At 57.9% G+C, this 20,805-nt stretch overlaps 1 protein-coding gene across 1 annotated transcript in view; it reads left to right on the top strand.

The window, feature by feature from the left end:
• EFNA2 (ephrin A2) overlaps nt 1–18,451 on the top strand; it is a 43,007-nt gene extending 24,556 nt beyond the window's left edge. The window contains exons 2-4 of the mRNA XM_064396163.1: nt 10,079–10,368; nt 14,516–14,581; nt 15,713–18,451. Of these exons, the coding sequence (XP_064252233.1) occupies nt 10,079–10,368; nt 14,516–14,581; nt 15,713–15,834 (478 nt within the window). The 3' untranslated portion in view covers nt 15,835–18,451. The remainder of the gene's footprint in view (nt 1–10,078; nt 10,369–14,515; nt 14,582–15,712) is intronic.
• The last annotated feature ends 2,354 nt before the right edge of the window (nt 18,452–20,805 follow it).

Genomic DNA, 20,805 nt, shown 5'->3' with positions numbered 1-20,805 from the left:
GGTGCCCTGCTGGGCACGGCGGCCGATTTCCTCCGCGTCGGCGTTTTCCCGGTGATTGCGGGGCCAGCGCTCGCCCGGCTCCCGCCGATCAAATTACTGCTGCCTCTCGCCCCAAATTCCCTGCCAGTCCAAGAGCTCCAAGGTTAAAGAGTCACTGTGCTCCTGCCAACCCCCGCCCTGCTGCCACCCATCTCACCACTGCCCCGAATTCAGCCGCCAGCCGAAAATAGTGGCCAGCGAGTGAAATGATGCACCAGTCCGTGTTTATCCGTGTTAATTTGTGTGTCTTCAGCCAGCTGGGATGGGGAATGTGCTCCTTCTTTGTCGCTCCTGCTGCTGGACCCACGCCATGCAGGAAGATCCAGCCCTGGGGCAGGGAAACTGAGGCACGGATGCGGTGGGTGCTGTGGTGATGTCACAGCAGGATCGTGCCATGTCCTGGCTGTGGCTCTGGGATGAGACCAATGGAACAGCTCTGGGGAGTGCCAGGACAGCGGCTGGTTTGGCTCAGACACCGGAGTGTGACACTGATCTGTCTCCTTGGTGGCCTTTCCTGCTGCCACCCGAGCCCTCACAGCACCAGGGACGCCCAAAATCCCCCTCCAGCCTGGTGACAGTGGGACTGGCAGTGTGGGTGCCCCTGGCAGGGCTGTCCCTCACCCCCAGGACAGCGGGGACGTGACAGCAGATGAGACACGAGTCTGGCACCGACGCCGTGCCGCTGGTGACCCCAATCCTGAGGCTCTGCCTGCATCACGCCACAACGATGTTGGGGCTCGGCCGAGCTAACGAGGTCACCCCTGGGGGGCTGTTTACCCCATCCCCCGCCGGAGACCCCCAAAGGGCGCCTTGATCCGGCTGTCCCCGCGGGCGGCGGGGGGCCCGGCTGTCACCGGCTGATAACCCCCAGCAGCTCCGTCCCGTGCCCGTTATCAGCGCCCGCCCGCCTGGCCAGACGCGGTAATTAGGGCGCTCAGCGTGAGCCACCGGCGCACGGATGAGCACGCGTGATCCCGCGCGCGGCTGGCGCGTGCCCGGCGCCCGGCTGCGAGGGACGTGCGGCGGGGACGTGAGCGGGGCTGGCGTGCACAGGGCTGAGTGTGCACGGGGGCACCTGGTGTCTGCGGGGTCACCTGTGCCAGGCTGGTGGCCATGGGGACACGCTGGATGGTGATTTGGGAATGGATCGCCTCCCTCTGGAGATGGTGCCACTGTCACCTCACTGTCAACCACCGTTGTGTGCCCTCCTGCCACCTACTCTGCCCCTTGTGCAGCTGTCTGGGTCTGCTGGCCCTCGCCCTGATCCCTCTTGGACCCTCACTCCTCCCCCTGGGCCTGGCACATCTGGGTGTCCAGTGAGCCCCAGTGCTGGCATTGCCGTGCCCATCCCATCGTGCCCATCCCATCGTGGCCACCCCCGTGTGCCCATCGCTCTGTGCCACCCTGCTGTGCCCATCCCACCACGCCCACCTGGCCGTGCCCCGTCTCCCGGCGCTGCTGGCACTAACACAATTACCGTGACACTTCCCAGCCCTCGTTTCTCCGTCAGTTTGAGTTTCTGCTCTGATTCGATTTGCGCGGAGCCGGCCGCGGGCCCGGCTGGCTGCCGCCATCCCCGGGGCCTGCTGGCTGCTGGCACTCCCTGCGAGGGGCAGCCGTGGCCAGAGACCCCCCCGGTGCCATCCCAGCGCAGTGGGCAGCGCGTCACCGAGGGCTGGCAGCAAGGGGTGTCACATCCACGGCGTCACATCCGTGATCTGTGTGGCTCCTGGTGCCTCGGTAGCTGCTCTGCTGTGGTGGCAGAGCTGTGCTGGGGTGTGAGGGCAGTGCCAGCTCCCAAAAATGTGTGGGGAGGGACGTGGGGCAGCAGGACCCGCTCTGGATGGGTGCCAAGGGGAGGAGATGACGATGATGGAGTCTGGGGCACAGAGGAGTGCCAGGGTGGGGTCTCAGGGTGGCCTGGCACGGGGCACTGAGGGGCCTGGGGGTCACTCACCCACAGCCCAGCCCGGGTGCCCCCTCAGTCCCCATCCCAGGGGCTCGTGGCTGGCACCACTTGGTGGCCTCAGCCGGGGCTGGGCTGTGGGAGAAGGAGCTGGAGCAGGACCTCTGCGCCGCCCCACTTTATTATTGAATTTAACCTACAGTCTTCCTTACATGCCACAGTGCCCGTAACTAGTGCAGAGGCTGCTTTTATGTGCAAATGAGGCTTTTTTTTTTTTAATCTTTGACAGAGAATGTGCTGTGTTTACATAACAGAGGGCCCTGGTACTCTGGAGAGGGCCACTGACAGTGCTGGCAGGAGATGTTAAGAAAGATCTAACATTTCTGATCTCTGTTTAGCCAGAGGCGCTGCGAGGCGGCGGGAGCAGCAGGGGAGGGTGGCTCTGGGGTGCCCAGGAGAGCAGCCTGGCTCTGCCTGCCCGGGGCTCCGGGGCCAGCAACCTGGGGCAGAAGGGATGGAGCAGCTGCAGGAATGGGGTGGCACCACAGAGTCACGATCTGGGTGTCCCTGTGCTGCGATGGAGACCCCAGACCCCTCTCTAGGGTCTCCAACCCAGTGGTTTGGGACAGGGCTGTTCTCCTGTTGTTGGTGGTGCTCCCTGAGGTTTGGGATCATCCAACAACCTCAGGATGACCAAAAAGTGGTGGTGAGCCCAAAGCTGGTGGTGAAGCAGCAGCCAGGAGCTGAAGGGATGAGCTGTCCCAGCTTCCCTCCGTCATCCACTGCCACCAGCACAGGGAAAAACTCCTCCTGCCAGGTTAAGTGGAAAAATGACCAATATCCTGCGGCCTGCCAGGTTCAAGCGCATTAATTCCAGGGAGTCGGTTAATGGCAGTATTGATTAGTCTCAGCGCTGGGCTAACGAGCATCCATGCTAATGAGGGGTGAATGGTGGGAATTGCAGCAGCTGGAGCAATTCCTGGGAGCTTTGGTTGTGGGGCGAGGGTAGAGCTCCCCAAAAAGAGGCTCCACCTTCCTGGGGAGGGGGTTTGTCCCCCTGGATGGGCTGTGGCATGTGGAAAATGGAATATTTGTGTGCCAAAAACATGATTTCCGGCTGACACGTGGTTTTTTTGGAGAAGAGGGTGATGTCATGAGTCTGGGAGAAAAACCTGTCTGATCCATGCTTGGCATCGTGGCAGGGTCCATCCACCCAGCCTGTCTGTGTCTCTTGGGTCATGTGGAACTCCCAGCTCCTGGTGCATCCGTGGGGTCGTGGCTCTGGCTGGGTTCATCCCAGGCACTGTGAGCTCCAGGGTCCCACTCAGGGAAGGAATCTCCTGATCCCACTCCCATGCACGGCCCTGTGGGGCTGAGGGCGAAGCCACCCTGGCTCTTCCTTGGAAAGTTGCTCAGTTTTTGAGCTCTTTGCTTTTTTCTCTCTTTTTTCACTGCCAACACTTGAAAGGCCCCGTTCCTCCTCCACTGTCTCCATCAGCACCCCTGGCCCTCACTGCAGTCACCCTGTGGGGTGGTGACATCCCAAGTTCAGCTCTGCATTTCCTTTGTGCAGCTTGGCAAAAAAGTGGAACAGGGAGGGAGATTAACTTGGAGTTTGGAGAACCAAGAGCAGGTTTTGCTTTGGGGTGCCTGGGAATATCCTTGGAGTGGCCCCACAATGGGGTGCCCAGCCCTGGAACGGGGTACAGTGGTGCAGTGGGGTTCAGGAGATGTGGGGTACCAGGGGTGCCAGCCCCACAATGCGATACCTGTCCAATATTGACGTACCAACCTCACAGTGGGATACCTGTCCAATATTGAGGTACCAGCCCCACAATGGGATACCTGTCCAGTATTGAGGTACCAGCCCCACAGTGGGGTACCTGTCCAATATTGAGGTACCAGCCCCACAGTGGGGTACCAGGCGTGCCAGCCCCACATTGTGGTCCCAGGCACGGCCCAGTACCAGCTGTTGGGGAGGATCATTTCCCTTTTTCCATCAGTATCCCTGCAGCCAGAGGAGGCTGAGCCGCTTCCGCGCCGCTTTGGTGGGAATCCTCTCCCAGCTACCACGTGCCCAGGCCCCGCCAGGCTGGCGCTTGCATTTAAACAAATTTTATTTTCTTCTGTGTGCTAAAGCCTCCCCACAGCCCGCGGGATCGGGCTCGGCTCTGCTTCCGGATCCGCAATCAGGCTGAAATAACAGCTCCGGGGGTCCCCATTTATCTCCGCGCCTCTCTCCTCGTGCATCCCATCTCATCCCGCTCTGTCACCCCATCCTGTAATATCTCAGCATCTCCCTAAAGCAAAAGATGACAATAAAGTGTAAATGGGGAGTGTTGGCTCTGGAGCATAATGATGGCAATTTAGATGCCAGCCGTCATTTCCCCGCCGTTGCCCCAGGTAACAGGAGCCGCTGAATCCTGTGGGAACGCGGCCGAGGCGGGACGAGGTTACCTCGGAGGCTGATGGCTGTCCTGGGATTTTCTGTCATTTACCTTAAAAGGAGGGAAAGGGAAATATCCGTCAGTGGAGGTGTGAGCTCCGGCAGTGCCAGGCTGAGCCAGGCTGGGGGTGCTGCTCCCCTGCTCCAGCTGGGGCAGTGCTGGTCCCTAAGCAGCTCCAGGGATGCCAGGGCTGGGGAGGTGCCCCTTGGGTCTGCATGGAATTTGTTTTCATTGCTCACAATGCCTGCCCCAATCCTCATCCCATCCCTGTGCCCATCTCCATCCCTATCAGTGTCCCTGTCTCTATCCCCATTCCATCCCCACCCCATCCCTGTCTCTACTGCCATTCCCATGCCTGTCCCCATTCCTGTCCCTATACCAGTTTTTATCTCCATTCCCTTCTCCATCACTGTCCCTGTCTATCCCCCTGCCAACCCTGTCCCCATCCTGTCCCTATCCCTGTCCCCATCCCTGTCTCTGTCCCCATCCTTGTCCCCATCCCTGTCCCTATCCCTGTCCCCATCCCTGTCCCTATCCCTGTCCCCATCCCTGTCTCTGTTCCATTCCCATCCCTGTCCCATCCCTCTCCTTATCTCTCTTCCAATCCCTGTCTCTATCCACATTCTTATCTCCATCCCTCTCCTTGTCCCCGTCCTTGTGTCCATCCCCACCCTGTCCCCACCCTGTCCCCCGAGCAGCTCGGGGCTCTCAGCCGGTGTTAGCCCCAAGCCAGCTGCCGTCGGTGCGAGCCGTCCCCGTCATTCCCGATCCCGGTGATTGAGCTCCTGAGCGTGGAGCCGGGGGTTGGAGCAGAGATAAATATCGGCATTACAGCTGCCAGGGCCGGCGCCGCCGGGGTCACCCAGCGGGTCACCGACGGTGGCACTGCTGGGACCGGGCCCTCCCGGTGACAGCCCCGGGGGTTCCATCCCATCCCGCTGCTCCCCAAGGAGGGAATTGTTTCCCAGAGCGCCGGGAGCACCAAGAGCCCCAGCCCTGCCCGGCATTCCCCAGGGATGTGGTCGCAGCTGGAACCAATGTGTTCCCGGGATTCCCTGGCTGGAAAGCTCCGGGAAAGAGGAGAGGAAAGGGAAAGGGGAAAGGAGAGAGAAAAGGGAAGGAAAACTGAAAAGGAAAGGGAAACTGAAAGAGAAAGGGAAGGGAAAGAACATAAACATGACGGGCATCCCTAAAGCCGCTCCACTGTCTGGCTGGGCCCAGGGGAGCCCCTGTGCCCCCCGCCCCGTGCCCACCTCCCCGTGCCCCCCAGCCCCTGCCCGTGCCCCTCCTGCCCCCCACGCTCCCACTCACCCCCTCTTTATTTTTTTAATCAGAGGCGTCGCTTTCTGGCGCCGAAGCATTTCCCAGCCCCGCACTCAGGAAACCTCATTAACACAGATCAAAAGGAGCTTTTAATGATTTATAAAGGTGCAGCAGTTTGGAGAAATTAAATAATTTAGGTGCTGTGTGTACGGCGGGGTCCCTCTGGACCACATTACTGGCGCTCCGTGAGCCACGACGCCGTCCCCGCTCTGTCCCACCGTGGCACCAGGGACACACTGGAATCTCTAGGGACTGGAATTCGTCACTGCCACCCTCCTGGGGGCTGGGGTCGATGGGGACAGGGCATCCCCTGAATGTCATCTCATCCCTGCCAGCGCCGGGCTTGGCCATGGTGGGATGCTGGGATCCTCCGGCACAGCCTGGAGGGAGTTTGGGTGGTGGCTCGCTCTCTGCCATGGAAAATATTTGGAAACACAGTTAAAATCAACTTTGGCACTGCCGAGGTGGTGGGATGGGGTCTGGGGTGGCCAGACCCACTGGACCAAAGCGGGGTGCACTCAGGTGTCCAGGTGCATCCAGCTCCAGCTCCATCCCCTCCCGGCTCCGTGGTGACTTCTGCCTCGTGAGCAGGGAACAGGGATCAGCCTCCGGGACACTGGGACCGGCCCATGGCCCAAATTCCCCCTGGTGGCCCCGGCCGGCTCCTGCCCATTGTCATCCCGAGGGATGACGCCGGGCTCGGCAGCGATTCGGGCTGCCCAAGGAGAAGGAGAAGCAGATGGAAAACCGCCTTAAACGCTCCCGGCGTGAAGTCCATCGCCGGCCACGGACGTGCCAGGAGCCGGCCGAGCAACAGGATTAATGCAGAAAGGAGCTGCAGCAAGGGGTCGGTGGGCGCCTGCACCCCGGGGGCCCTTCCCTGCCACCCCCCAGCTCCGGGAGCCACTTTGTCCCCATTTCCTTGCAGGGCTGGGGGAGCTGGGGGGGTTGGCAGTGCTGAATTGCCCTTGGGTTGTGTTTAACAGCCCCAAAGAGGGCAGGAGGGCTGGGGGGGCTGGTTTGGGATGGGGGGGCAGGGGGGAGCTGCTGTGTTTTATTTTGCTCTGTAATAGGCTTATTACTCCTGATCACGCTGTGACTATTTGAATGAAGGAGATTTCGGGAGATGAAAGCGGAAGGGAGATTTTAAATCTCTCAGTGCCTGGCCCCGCAAGGACGGGTGCCCTTGGAGAGGGGGGGACCCCATACCTGGCCCCCTGCCCCAGTCCCCCCCTCGCCCCTGTGCCCCTGTGAGCCCCAGCAGGCCCCCAGTGGTTCCAAACCTCCTAATTTCCAGCCTCAATTTATTCATGGCCGGTTTATACCCATTTGTTTATGTGCCAACACCGTTCCTCAGCTTAAATAGCTCTTTTCCATCCATAATATCCCCCCCCCTCCCCGTATTCCAGTGGGCGCAATCATATCTCTTTTCAAGCTGTTCAGGAAAGAAAAATCTGAATTATTTAACCCTTGGGACACTGGCTGGTCGCGCAGGGTGTAGAGAGACAAATCTGCTTTGTTCCTGTGCTGGGTCGCTGCCCGGATTTGGGAATTTTGGGAGGATGCTGTTGTAGCTCTGAGGGGAAACTGAGGCACTGGCTGTGGTTTGGGGGACCAGGACGAGAGTTTGGGTGTGGGATTTGCTCTCCTGGTTGGGTCTGCCCTGCAAGGGGGTCTCCTCTGCAGGTGCCTCTCCTCTCAGAAGGGTTTTTCCCCTCCACAGTGAATATCCAAGAGGTACAAACTTGAGAAGCCAATGTGTTTCCAGCATGGGGTTGCCACCCTGCCCAGCGTGGTGTGGGGACACAGGGCTTGGGAGCTGCCAAAGGGGCTTCACCAGCTCTGAAATTTTAATTCTGGACAATTGAATTTTATTTAAATTCCCTCCGATGGATTCTTGATCCTGTTGTGGAAGGGGCAGGGGTGTGACGGTGCTGGGAGTTGTTAATTAAACCCAAACCTGATGGAGCCAGGCTCGTTGGGTGATGCCAGAGGGTGGGAGCATGGGGTGGGGGCTGCCAGGCTGGGGGGTGTCCTGGGTACACCCCTGGTGCTGGCATCATCCCCATCCCAAAACATCACACTGGGATGCACTGGGGGAGCCCAGGACCCCATGCAGAGTGGGGAGCACCATGCTGGGGGTCCCCACAGCCCCCCTCACCCAAAGGAGGGTGACTCCTCCCCACAGCCCCCCAAAAGAGGGTGACCCCCTCCCCGTGGCCCCCCTGCACCCATCTATGTCTGGGCCATTAATCATCTTTAATCAGCTTTAATTCAGCAATTTGTCACTCCCTCAAAGTGAGTTTTTCCCCAAAAATGTAATAATTATTGTTGCTATTATTCCCCTGATAGGTGGGGGCCCCCCCGCCTTTGCTTGGGCTTTAGTAACGATCATTAAAATAAATAATTTTTTTAAACAAAAGGCAGCGAGAAGAAGGTTTTTTTGTTGGTTTTTTCTTTAAATATTTTTTTATTGTTCTCCGTGCATTTGAAAATTGCTTCCCAGTAAATTCCAGCCCTTTGTATTAATTTTACATTTTCCAATGTTACCTTGCCAGGGGCAGGGTTGGCACAACTGGCTCGGGAAAGGAGAGGGAAGGAGAGGGAGAAACCCTGCTCCTTAATTAGCGCCTTCCCTGTGTGATCAGAGAGCTTATGAGGCAGGTAATGAGCTGGAGGGGGGCTGCAGGACCCCCCCTCCCCACACCACCTCCCTTCTTCCCCCCCCTTCCCTTTTGGGGGTCACTCTCCACCACCATCCTGCTGCAGGGATGGGGGTGCACTTTGGGGTGTTTTGGGTGAGCTGAAGCCATCTCAGCAGCTGCCACAGCCTCAGGGGGTGTTTGGGACCCCCAAAATGCTGCTTTGGGAGGTTGAGGGGGTTGTGGTCACTGTCCCCAGCCCACCAGGGCTGTGCTGACCCCTCCTGCCACTGGCCAAGCCCTGGAGCTGTGGGGTGACCACTGTCCCTGGTGGTGCTGACGTTTTTGGGGGCTACCAGATGGGGGGAACCTTAAATTGATAGGAAAAATCCTCACTCAGTGAGGAGGGGAAGCCAAGCTGCCAGGGGGGAACGGTGAACTCGGCCTTGAGCTCCACCTGCTGTGCTGCTGGGGGGGTCTGGAATTTGGGGAGGGGCTCACAGGGGTGCCCTGAGGAGCTGCAGGGGGGTGCTGGCATGTGCCACGGAGTTCCTCAGTGCTGCTAATCCCTTAATCTCTGGGCTGGTCGGTGCCAAGAACACCAGTGACACCGGGATCGCTGCTGAGCTGCGGCGATGCCGGCGCCGCCGGGAATCTTCGTTTCTCTGTGGTTTCCTGCCAAACGGTGCCGGCTTGCTGGCATGAAACAAAGAGGATCTGGGTTAGTCTGGAGGTTAATGGGGCTGTTGGGGTTGGGTCAGGCTTTGGATCACGGAGAGGTGAGGCCCTGGCATGGAGAAGCTGTGGCTGCCCCAGCCCTGCAAGGGTCCAAGCCCAGGTTGGACATTGGGGTTTGGAGCACCCTGGGACAGTGGAAGGTGTCCCTGCCATGGCAGGGGGGACTGGATGGGCTTTAGGTCCTTCCCACCCAAATAATCCTGGGATTCCATGGTCCTGTGTTCACCTGCCCCTCCTTTCCCACTCGTATCCGATAGTCCTGGATCAGCTGGAGGAGCACTTGATCTCCTGGGAATGGCTCTCCTTGGCTCATTCCGGCAACACAAGGAGGATTTTCAATCCCAAAAAGAGCAGCTTGGCAGAGCCCCAGCCCAGGACACCAAGCAGGGCACAGAAACAGAACCACCCACGGGGATGGGATGAGCTTTAAGGTCCTTCCCACCCAAATCATCCTGGGATTCCACGGTCCTGTGTTCACCTGCCCCTCCTTTCCCACTCGTATCCCGGGTCAGCTGGAGGAGCACTTGATCTCCTGGGAATGGCTCTCCTTGGCTCATTCCTGCAACACAAGGAGGATTTTCAATCCCAAAAAGAGCAGCTTGGCAGAGCCCCAGCCCAGGACACCAAGCAGGGCACAGAAACAGAACCCCCACGGGGATGGGATGAGCTTTAAGGTCCTTCCCACCCAAATCATCCTGGGATTCCATGGTCCTGTGTTCACCTGCCCCTCCTTTCCCACTCGTATTCGATAGTCCCGGATCAGCTGGAGGAGCACTTGATCTCCTGGGAATGGCTCTCCTTGGCTCATTCCTGCAACACAAGGAGGATTTTCAATCCCAAAAAGAGCAGCTTGGCAGAGCCCCAGCCCAGGACACAGAAACAGAACCCCCACGGGGATGGGATGAGCTTTAAGATCCCTTCCAACCCAAACCTCCAAACGGGCGACAACAAGTCCGTGACCCTCTGACCCAACACCTCCACAGGTTCCACCGCGGGGACTACACGGTGGAGGTGAGCATCAACGACTACCTGGACATCTACTGCCCGCACTACGAGGAGCCGCTGCCGGAGCGCATGGAGAGGTACATCCTCTACATGGTCAACTACGAGGGCCACGCGTCCTGCGACCACCGGCAGCGCGGCTTCAAGCGCTGGGAGTGCAACCGGCCCGACTCCCCCAACGGGCCCCTCAAGTTCTCCGAGAAGTTCCAGCTCTTCACCCCCTTCTCGCTGGGCTTCGAGTTCCGGCCCGGCCACGAGTACTACTACATCTGTGAGTGGGGTGGGGGGATCCATGGGGTGGTCCTGGTGGTGACACAAAATGCTGCAGAATCCCCCCTAAAAAGCGCCGTGTCCAGCTCGAGGCAAACATCCCACAGGATGGGCATGAGAATGACCAGGATTGTCCAGAGGTGCTGGTCCCATCCCGGTGGAAATGGCACCGGGAATGGCCCCAGCCCCAAGAGTGTTCCCATAATCTCCTGTGTATTCTTGTGCTCTAAAAAATATTCCCGTGGTGCCACATGGAATTCCTGTGCTCTCCCATGTGATTTCCATCCTCTCACATATGTTTCCTATACAATTCCTGTATAATTCCTATATATTTCTATAATTTCCTATGTAATTCCTGTGCTCTCCCATGTGATTTCCATCCTCTCACATATATTTCCTATATAATTCCTATAATTTCCTGTATAATTCCTGTGTATTTCCTATTATTTCCTGTATAATTCCTGTATATTTCCTATAATTTCCTATGTAATTCCTATGCTCTCCCATCTATTCCCATGCTCTCCTATGTATTTCTGTGCTCTCGTGGAATTTCTGTGCTCTCCCGTATAACCTGTGTTCTCCCATGTAATTGCCATGTTCTCACATGGAATTCCTGTGCTCTCCCGTATACACCTGTGCTCTCCCATGTAATTGCCATGTTCTCACATGGAATTCCTGTGCTCTCCCATGGATCCCTGTGCTCTCTCATGTAATTCCCATGTTCTCACATGGAATTCCTGTGCTCTCCCATGTAATTTACACCCTCTCACATATATTTCCATGCTCTTACATGGAATTCCTATGCTCTCCCATCTATTCCCATGCTCTCCTATGTATTTCTGTGCTCTCGTGGAATTCCTGTGTTCTCCCATGTAATTCCCATGTTCTCACATGGAATTCCTGTGCTCTCCCATGGATCCCTGTGCTCTCCCATGTAGTTCCCATGTTCTCACATGGAATTCCTGTGTTCTCCCATGTAATTCCCATGTTCTCACATGGAATTCCTGTGCTCTCCCATGGATCCCTGTGCTCTCCCATGTAGTTCCCATGTTCTCACATGGAATTCCTGTGTTCTCCCATGTAATTCCCATGTTCTCACATGGAATTCCCGTGCTCTCCCATGGATCCCTGTGCTCTCCCATGTAATTCCCATGTTCTCACATGGAATTCCTGTGCTCTCCCATGGATCCCTGTGCTCTCCCATGTAGTTCCCATGTTCTCACATGGAATTCCTGTGCTGTCCCATGTAATTCCCATGTTCTCACATGGAATTCCTGTGCTCTCCCATGGATCCCTGTGCTCTCCCATGTAGTTCCCATGTTCTCACATGGAATTCCTGTGTTCTCCCATGTAATTCCCATGTTCTCACATGGAATTCCTGTGCTCTCCCATGGATCCCTGTGCTCTCCCATGTAGTTCCCATGTTCTCACATGGAATTCCTGTGTTCTCCCATGTAATTCCCATGTTCTCACATGGAATTCCCGTGCTCTCCCATGGATCCCTGTGCTCTCCCATGTAATTCCCATGTTCTCACATGGAATTCCTGTGCTCTCCCATGGATCCCTGTGCTGTCCCATGTAATTCCCATGCTCTCACATGGAATCCCTGTGCTCTCCCGTGTAATTCCCATGTTCTCACATGGAATTCCTGTGCTCTCCCGTGTATCCCCCTGCTCTCCTGAATCTGGGCTCCCTTTCTCACCCAAACCTGAACTGCCCGGCCAGCTCTGGAGGAAACTCCGGTGCTGGCTGCAGGACGAGGGATCCTGGCAGGGAATTTCCACTTCCAGAACATCTGCAGGGACAGAGGAGCCCACAGGAAGAATAATCCAGCAGTGCTGGGAGCAGGTGCTGGGATAAAACCCAAACCCAAGCGAGGCAGCGCGACCCCAGCCCCGGAGCCACGGCCACGCTCCTGCTCCTTATCATTCCTCCTCTTTTTCCTAAAGCAGCTGTTTTCAGCCCACTTAATTTGTTCCTTTTATCTATATTAAATTACCATTTCCCCCTCTCTCTTCCCCCCCGTGAAATGTCACCGGCGCAATAACTGCGGCCACAACTCTCTCTGTCTCTCTTCCCCCCCAACAACCCCCCTCCCCGCTTTTATTTTATTTTATTTTTTTTTATTTTTTAATGTCGTTAGGGAGAGATTACACAGGAGTAAATGGGAAGCTGATCATTGCTAACCCGGTTAGAATTCCCGTCATGCGGAACATTAGAAATTATGCCTCTTTGAGGAACCGTATTTAGCAGACATGAAAGAAAAGAAATTACCTCCTGCTCGAGCCCACGGATTGGAATCCATTAACCCGCGGGCACCGGGACACGCTCCTGCCTCCGGAGCGGGTCAAGGGCACCAGCTGGCCTGGGCACGGAGCGGGGATGCAGCAGGGCGGGGTGGGATTCTGCGGGGTGGGATTCTGCGGGGTGGGATTCTCTGGGATGGAATTCTGTGGGTTAGGATGTTGTAGGATGAGATTCTGTGGGATGGGATGATGCTGGGTGGGATTCTGTGGGGTGGGATTCTCTGGGATGGAATTCTGTGGGTTAGGATGTTGTAGGATGGGATTCTGTGGGTTGGGATGATGCTGGGTGGGATTCTGCGGGGTGGGATTCTCTGGGATGGGATTCTGTGGGTTAGGATGCTGTGGGATGAATTGCAGCAGGACAGGATAGGATTCTGCGGGATGGGATTCTCTGGGATGGAATTCTGTGGGTTAGGATGTTGTAGGATGGGATTCTGCGGGGTGGGATGATGCTGGGTGGGATTCTGCAGGGTGGGATGATGCTGGGTGGGATTCTGTGGCTTGGATTCCCTGGGATGGGATTCTGCAGGATGGGATTTTGTGGGGTGGGATTCTCTGGGATGGAATTCTGTGGGTTAGGATGTTGTAGGATGAGATTCTGTGGGTTAGGATGCTGTGGGATGAATTGCAGCAGGACAGGATGGGATTCTGCAGGATGGGATTCTGTGGGGTGGGACGATGCTGGGTGTGATTCTGTGGGGTGGGATTCTCTGGGATGGAATTCTGTGGGTTAGGATGCTGTAGGATGGGATTCTGTGGGGTGGGATGTTGTGGGGTGGGATTCTGTGGGATGGAATTCTGCGGGATGGGATTCTGTGGGGTGGGATTCTCTGGGATGGAATTCTGTGGGTTAGGATGCTGTGGGCTGAATTGCAGCAGGACAGGATGGGATTCTGCGGGGTGGAATGATGCTGGATGGGATTATGTAGGGTGGGATGCTGCGGGATGGGATTCTGTGGCTTGGATTCTCTGGGATGGGATTCTGTAGGATGGAATTCTGTGGGTTAGGATGCTGCGGGATGGGATTCTGTGGGATGAGGTTCTGTGGGTTAGGATGCTGTGGGGTGAATTGCTGTAGGATGGGATGGAATTCTGCGGGATGGGATGCTGCTGGATGGGATTCTGTGGGGTGGGATGTTGTGGGATGAGATTCTGTGGGATGGAATGCTGCTGGATGGAATTCTGTGGGTTAGGATGCTGTGGGATGGGATGCTGTGAGTTAGGATGTTGTGGGATAGAATTCTGCTGGATGGGATGCTGTGGGATGGAATTTTGTGGGATGGGATTCTGTGGATTAAGATGCTATGGGATGGAATTCTGTGGGATAGGATTCTCTGGGATGGGAGTCTGTGGGTTAGGATGCCGTAGGATGGGATGCTGTGGGATGCCTGTGGTCCCGCTCAGTTCAGCACTTTCTCCATCCCTCCCATGGGGTGCAGCGCCAAAAAGGAAAAGAAAATGGGAGGGTAAAAAAACCCCACCCCCATGGAAGGCTGGCAGCAGCTCTGGAGGAGCTGGGATGGGGCTGGGATGGAGGAGTTGGGGTGCTCATGGTCCTGCTCAGCTCAGCACCTTTTCCTTCCCCCCATGGGGTGAAGTGCCAAAATGGAAAAGGGATGGGTAAAAAAACCCTGATTTAATTTAAAAAAGAGAAAATTAAATCTCTTTATATATATATAATATATAAAATAATCCCATTTTCTCATCCCAAGAGGAAGAATCACCCCAACAATTACTGATTCCTCCCTCTCTCCCAATGTTTATTGTTTTTATTCCGTGCCTTGACCCAGTTTTGCTGCTGTCCCCACAATCCACCCCCTTTGTCCCCTTCTCCCCCTGCAGCCGCGTCCCCCCCGAACACGGTGGACAGGCCCTGCCTGAAGCTGAAGGTTTATGTTCGGCCAACAAGTAAGTGAGAGGTTTGGGGGGTCCCTGGGGGGGTCCCCAAGTCCTTCCCCGTGGGTTGGGGGCGAGTGGTGGCCTTTGGGTACCACCCCAGTGTGACAGGGATGGGGACAGGGCCCCTCAGCTCTGCTGGAGCCATCTCAGCACTGCCCAGACAGAGACGCAGGGAAAAAAATAAAAATTAATAACAATAATCATCCCTGCTCAGTGGCTACTTTTCCAACTCGCATAAATCAGCCATTTAAAAAAAAAAACAAATTAATAATTTTCTTCTCCTGTTAACGTGTAATTAGCAAATGGCAGCGGCTGTCCCCGGGGACAGCGGAATGTCACCGGGTAACCGATGGCTCTCGCCTCCCTTCCTTTGGTGGCTTTCAAATAAAACCCAACAGAACAGAACCATCTGTAAAAACTCATCATGTTCCGTTCAGGATGATGGGGGAAAAAATCTCTCCCGATATTATTTTTTAGTGTTTTAATAATATTGGGATTTTGTTCTGTCTTGTGGAGGGGAAGGGAAGGGGGAGAGAGGCTGGGCCTGGGGGGTCCCTGAGGGGGCACCCCTTGGCTGGGGCTGGCCCTGGAATGAGTCTGGAAACTTCCCCCTGGCACGAGGGACCCTCTGGAGCTGGGGGCACGGGGGATCAGGTGGGTGGAGCATCCCCAGGCAGGATCAGACTGATTTTCCTGCATAAAAATCCAAAATCCAGCGACAAACTGGAGCGAGCTGAGCCGGGGAGTGACCACATGGGGTCCCGTGTGTCCCCCCGTGTGCACGGGACCCCCGGGCAGTGTGCCAGGGGTGACCGTGCCCCCCATCCCTGGCTGAACCCCGGGGACAATGTCACCTGCCCGTGGCACACGGGGACATTGTCATCCCGGGACTCCGCAATCCCGGGAAAAGGGCAGGAACCGGAGCACCCTCGGCATTCCCACCTCACCGCACTTGGATGTCCCCTGTCACATCCCCGGGGGGTGACAGCTCTTTTGGGGAAGCCGGGATTTGGGGAGGGCTCAGCGCCCCGCTCACCCCGCGGGAATTCTGCCGCTGCCGAGCATCCCGCGCCGCCGGTGCCAGCCCGATCGCCGCCATCCCAGGCGCTCACCCTCCCTCTGTTCCTTCCTTTTCCGCAGACGATTCCCTGTACGAGTCCCCGGAGCCCATTTTCACCAGCAACAACTCCTGCTGCAGCCTCAGGGTGCCGCCGGCGGCGCTGGCGGTGGTGCCGGTGGTCTGGACGCTCCTGCTCTCGTAGCACCGACCCCGACCCACCGGGAGCGGCTCCGGGGACGGATCCCGCCCGCCCCCGTGGCCTGGATGGTGCCCAGGGAGGGTCGCTGCTGCCGCCGAGGATTTTGTCGCCGCCCGCAGTCGCCGCCGTGGCGCGGCTGTCCCGCCGGGAGCGGAGCCGGGCTGTCCCGGGGAGCCGGTCCCGAGTCTCCATCCCTGCCCTGCAGCTCCGGCTGTCCCGGTGGGGCGTTGCTTTTTACATTTCTAGACCAAATACAGAGTCCTCGTCCGTCTGGGTGTTTTTTCCTTCGTTTTTTTTTTTTTTTTTTTTTTTTTTTTTTTTTTTTTTTGTTTGTTTTTTGTTTTTTTTTTTTTGGGTCTGTTTTGCTTTTGCTCGGTTTTTTAAAAGAAAAAATATTTTTATTTTTATTTGTTGAGTTGCTCCCGTCGGGTCCCCCTGGTGCCAGACTGACCCGCACGGGCCGGGCTCGAGTCCCCGCTGAGCCCTCGTTGTCCCCACCGTGGGCAGAGCCACCGGGAGCACCGGGAGCACCGGACACAGCGATGGTGCCACCGGCTCCGTGGGCACGGACGCCTTCCCAGCCCGGCCACAGGACGTCACGGGGCCGGAGCCGCCACCCCCGGCCACCCCCTGCCCCGGGCACGGGGGGCCTGGACGGACACAGCCCCCTCTGAGCACCGGGGGGGGTCACCCTGTCCCCTCCGCTCGGGCCGCGGGTGTCACCGCCGTCCCCATGGGACACCGGGAGCAGCACAGGAAACTGGACAGCAGGCAAGGACAGCACTGGGGACAGCCTGGGGACACTGCGGTGGCCGACGTGGAGAGCACTGGGGGTGCGTGGCCAGCACGGGAGCACCGGGGATGGCACGGGGAGAGCGGCGAGAGGCCAGCCAGGAGAGCACCGGGCACAACTGGCACGGGGAGCGGCAGGAACGGCCAGCACCGGGAGCGCCGGCGGCACGGAGAGCGCTGGGGACGGCTGGCACTGGCACTGGGAGCGCTGGGAAGGCTGGCACTGGCACGGAGAGCGCTGGGGACGGCTGGCACTGGCACTGGGAGCACTGGGGACGGCTGGCACTGGCACTGGCAGCGCTGGCACGGCCGATGGCTGGCACTGGGAGCGATGGGAAGGCTGGCACTGGCACTGGGAAGGGCTGGCACTGGCAGCACTGGGAATGCTGGCACTGGCACTGGGAAGGGCTGGCACTGGCACTGGGAAGGGCTGGCACGGCCGATGGCTGGCACTGGGAGCGCAGGAATGGGCGGCTGGCACGGGGAGCACCGCCGGGCGCTGGCAGCCGGCAGGCCGGGCTCGCCCAGCCGTGGGCATCGCCCCGAGGGCGTTGGGCCGGGGCAGGAGGAGTGCGTGCCGTGGGTTTTCCTCCTCCGCCCTGCTCCGTGTCCCCCCGATGCCTTGGGGGGCACAGGAGCCCCCATGGCGGGGGCAGCGACCGCGTGCAGGACCTTCCTGGCGCTCCCCCATTGTCCCCCGACATTCCAGGGCTGGGCTTGGGAATTTTTCCCTTTTCCTTTGCATTAATAAGTGAAAACCACCCCACCCCCCCCTCCAAACCCCCAATCCGAGGTTGGCCGTGACCCCAGGGCTGGCAGATCCCCAGGGAGGGGTCACCCCGCAGCCCCGGGGGCTGACCCCTCCTCGCCTTAAATCTGGGGCTGTCCCACCCTGGGGAGGTCCCGTGCCCACCCCCCAGCAGCCAGGGGTGCTCGGTGGTCCCGGGGGATGCCAGAGGTGGGCTCAGACCTGGCTGGAGCCCCCCCATTCCGAGTGGATCCCGGCCCTTCCTGCAGTGGGGGTCGGGGGGGCTCCATCCCTGTACATACAGCGCTATACTGTGAGCGGTTTTTTTTATGTATTGTTGAGAATGGATTTTATGGAAGGGTTTATCTTATTTTTATTTTATTTTTATTTTTTAGACTAGGAAGCTGGAATCTTGCAATAAGCTCATCCCGACCATCCAAAAAAAAAAAAAAAAAGGAGAAAAAAAAATTTACAAAAAAAAGAAAAATTACAAAAAAAACCACCCCCCACATAATTAAAAGAAAAAAAAAAAAATTGCATTCCCTGCCGTCCCTGTCCCTGTCCCGTGTGTCCAGACCAGGTCGTGGTTCCCGAAGGTGACAGAAGCATTGTGTTTATGGGGGGGGGGATGCGGGGGGCACCTGCCAGGCTCTGACGTGGAGCCAGCAGCACCCGCCTGGCCTTCGGTCTGTGTTTTATATATATATAGATTATATATATAAATATCTATATTGTGTACAGCGACTGTGGGAGAGTGGAAGGACGGAGGCGGCGGTGGGGGGGGGCTGGGGGTCCCCTGGAGCAGCCCCCCGTGCCCGGGCCGTGGTGGGGGAGGGCTGGGGGTCCCCTGGAGCAGCCCCCCGTGCCCGGGCCGTGGTGGGGGAGGGCTGGGGGTCCCCTGGAGCAGCCCCCCGTGCCCCCCACGCTGTCCCCCCGTGCTGGTCCCGCTCCGTCCTTCGACATTTCCGCTTTCGTCCTCGACGTCGTGCTGATGGTAACCGGATCTCTCACCCCCACCCCCATTTGGATTCTGTATTTTTTTATAATAAAATACAAATAAATGTCGTGTGAGGGCCTTGCTTTGAGGAATCACTTCTCCCTCTCCGTGTCCAGGGTTGTGTCCCCCGAGGGCTCCAGCTCCAGGGGTCCCTCCTTGCTCCCTGTGCAGCCCCTTTCCCTTGGTACACCAGGGCTCTGCAGCCAGACCTCTCTGCTGGGTGGTGTGTTAATTACAGGAAGGACTTAATTAGCCTGTTAATTAATAATAATGGATATTAAATTAATTAATGTGCAATTGTTGATAGTACTTAATTATAGGAGGCGAGGCTGCCTGGCGGGTGGGCGCTCGGGGCTGGCAGCTCCCACAGCCCCGGCTCCTCACCTGCTGCTGCCTCAGTTTCCCCAGGAATGAGGCACCAACAGGTGACATCCTGGCGGGCCACCAAAGCCAGGACAGGCTTCTCTGAGGTGGCATCGTGAGCATCCTCTGCCTCTGCTCTTTCTTTTCTAAAATCCCAAACTTTTTTGGAGCAGCCCGTGCTCCTTCCTGGCATTTTATGCCTATTCCAGCATAATTAGCAGCAATAGGAACAACCCGCTGGTAATTAATTGAGGCTCCCACAGCTGATCCGAGCTCTGAAGTTTTGCCACCAGAGGGTGAAAGACTAATTTTGCTTTTTAATAAGGACCATCTGTGTGCCAGGAGCGGGAGCGATGCCACCCACCACCGGGGACGTGGGTGCCACCTCCAGCTCCGCCGTCAGAGGGAACCACCAGCAAAAGAGCCTGCCAGGGATTGACCAAAAAATGAGTTTTTAGACCCGCTCAGGAGGTTTTCTGAGACCCGGCTCATGATTTTTTCAATGCTGGGAGTTGGAAATAGGGAGGTAAAAATAGCGAACGGGCAGGCGAGGCTGAGACGGATCATCGTTAGTAATTAATTAATGGAGTCGTGGGGCTTCAGGGCCTGAATGGGATCATTTGGAGCCCGTCTCTTCTGCAGAGGCATCGAGGTTTGATGTGAGGAGTGGTGGTGATGGAGAGCTGGGCCTGGATGCTCCGTGTAGGGCTGGATCCTGTAGGGCTGCGGGTCCCCATCAGGGCAGGATGGAGCTGGGTCATTGCAGCTGATCACTGGGGCTGCTTCCCTGGGGCTGCGGTCCTGTCCCAGCTGCTCCACAGCTCCAGCACCCCCGGGGATCCCCAGCCCCCGTGGTGACCCCAGAGGTCTCCGCTCCTGCTGCTCCTTGCAGCATTTCAGCATTAATTGGGTTTTTTTTATTTTATTTTGTCCCTTGGAGGCAGTGGGTGCTCCGTGCTCCGCTGGCCCGTGGAATATCCCACCTGGTGCAACATTCCAGCTGTGGAGAGCACAGGGGTGCAGCTCCCTCATTCCCAGTGTTGTGGGCCAGGTTTGCACCGTGGGGAGGCTCAGGATGGTCCCCAGCTCCCTCCCTCCCCTGGTCCTCACTCCAGGGACGTTCAGCCAGGCAAGGAGGTTCACCCATCCCTGCTGGGCTTTCCAGGGGCATTGTCCCACTTTGTGCCACCAGGTGCCTGTTCCAGCAGGGATGCCACTGTGGCTCAGGGCAACCACGGCCCTGTGTGCCAGGGGAAGGTTCACCAGGAGGCCAAACCCTCCCCGGGGCTGCTCGAGGCAGAGCAGGGAGTTGGGAACATCCTGGGGTGAAAATAAATTTTTCTCCAACACCCAGCTTCAGTTTGCTCCATTGAAATGAATTCCCAGTGGCCAGGCTGTCCCCTGGCCACCCAGGAGCTGGTGGTGCTGCAGGGCTCAGGCTCCCGGGTGAGACTGGTGTCTGAGATTGGCACAGTGGCCACCGAGGATGGCACAGTGGCCACTGAGATTGGCACAGTGGCCACTGAGATTGGCACAGTGGCCATCGAGGGAGGCACAGTGGCCACTGAGATTGTCACAGGGGCCACCAGCCCCTCTGGGCATTGCAGCAGGGCTGGGGGGCTCATCCCTGCTTCCCCCTGTCCCTTCCCTCGCAGGGGACCGCGACACCACCGTGTGCTCACCGCGGGCTCACCGCGGGCTCACCGGCACCTCCCGGGCTCTGTCACATCCCTGCGGCGGCTCCTGGCCCGGACCCAGCCCGCAGGGGATGCGGGATGTCCCTCCTGTCCCCGGGATGTGCCCCCTGTCCCCGCGATGTCCCTCCTGACCCCGGGATGTCCCTCCTGACCCCGGGATGTCCCTCCTGTCCCCGGGATGTCCCTCCTGACCCCGGGATGTCCCTCCTGACCCCGGGATGTCCCTCCTGTCCCCGGGATGTCCCTCCTGTCCCCGGGATGTCGCTCCTGTCCCCGCCGGCCCCTCCCCGCCTGCCCGGCCATCGCTCTCCTCCCGTCCTTATCTCCCGATAGGTACAAGCGGTACAAGCAGGAACGCTCCCGTAACAAGCTGCCAG

Source organism: Passer domesticus, chromosome 21 (genome assembly GCF_036417665.1).
Source record: "Passer domesticus isolate bPasDom1 chromosome 21, bPasDom1.hap1, whole genome shotgun sequence".
NCBI lineage: Eukaryota > Metazoa > Chordata > Aves > Passeriformes > Passeridae > Passer > Passer domesticus.
This window is presented reverse-complemented; position numbering and strand designations above follow the sequence as displayed.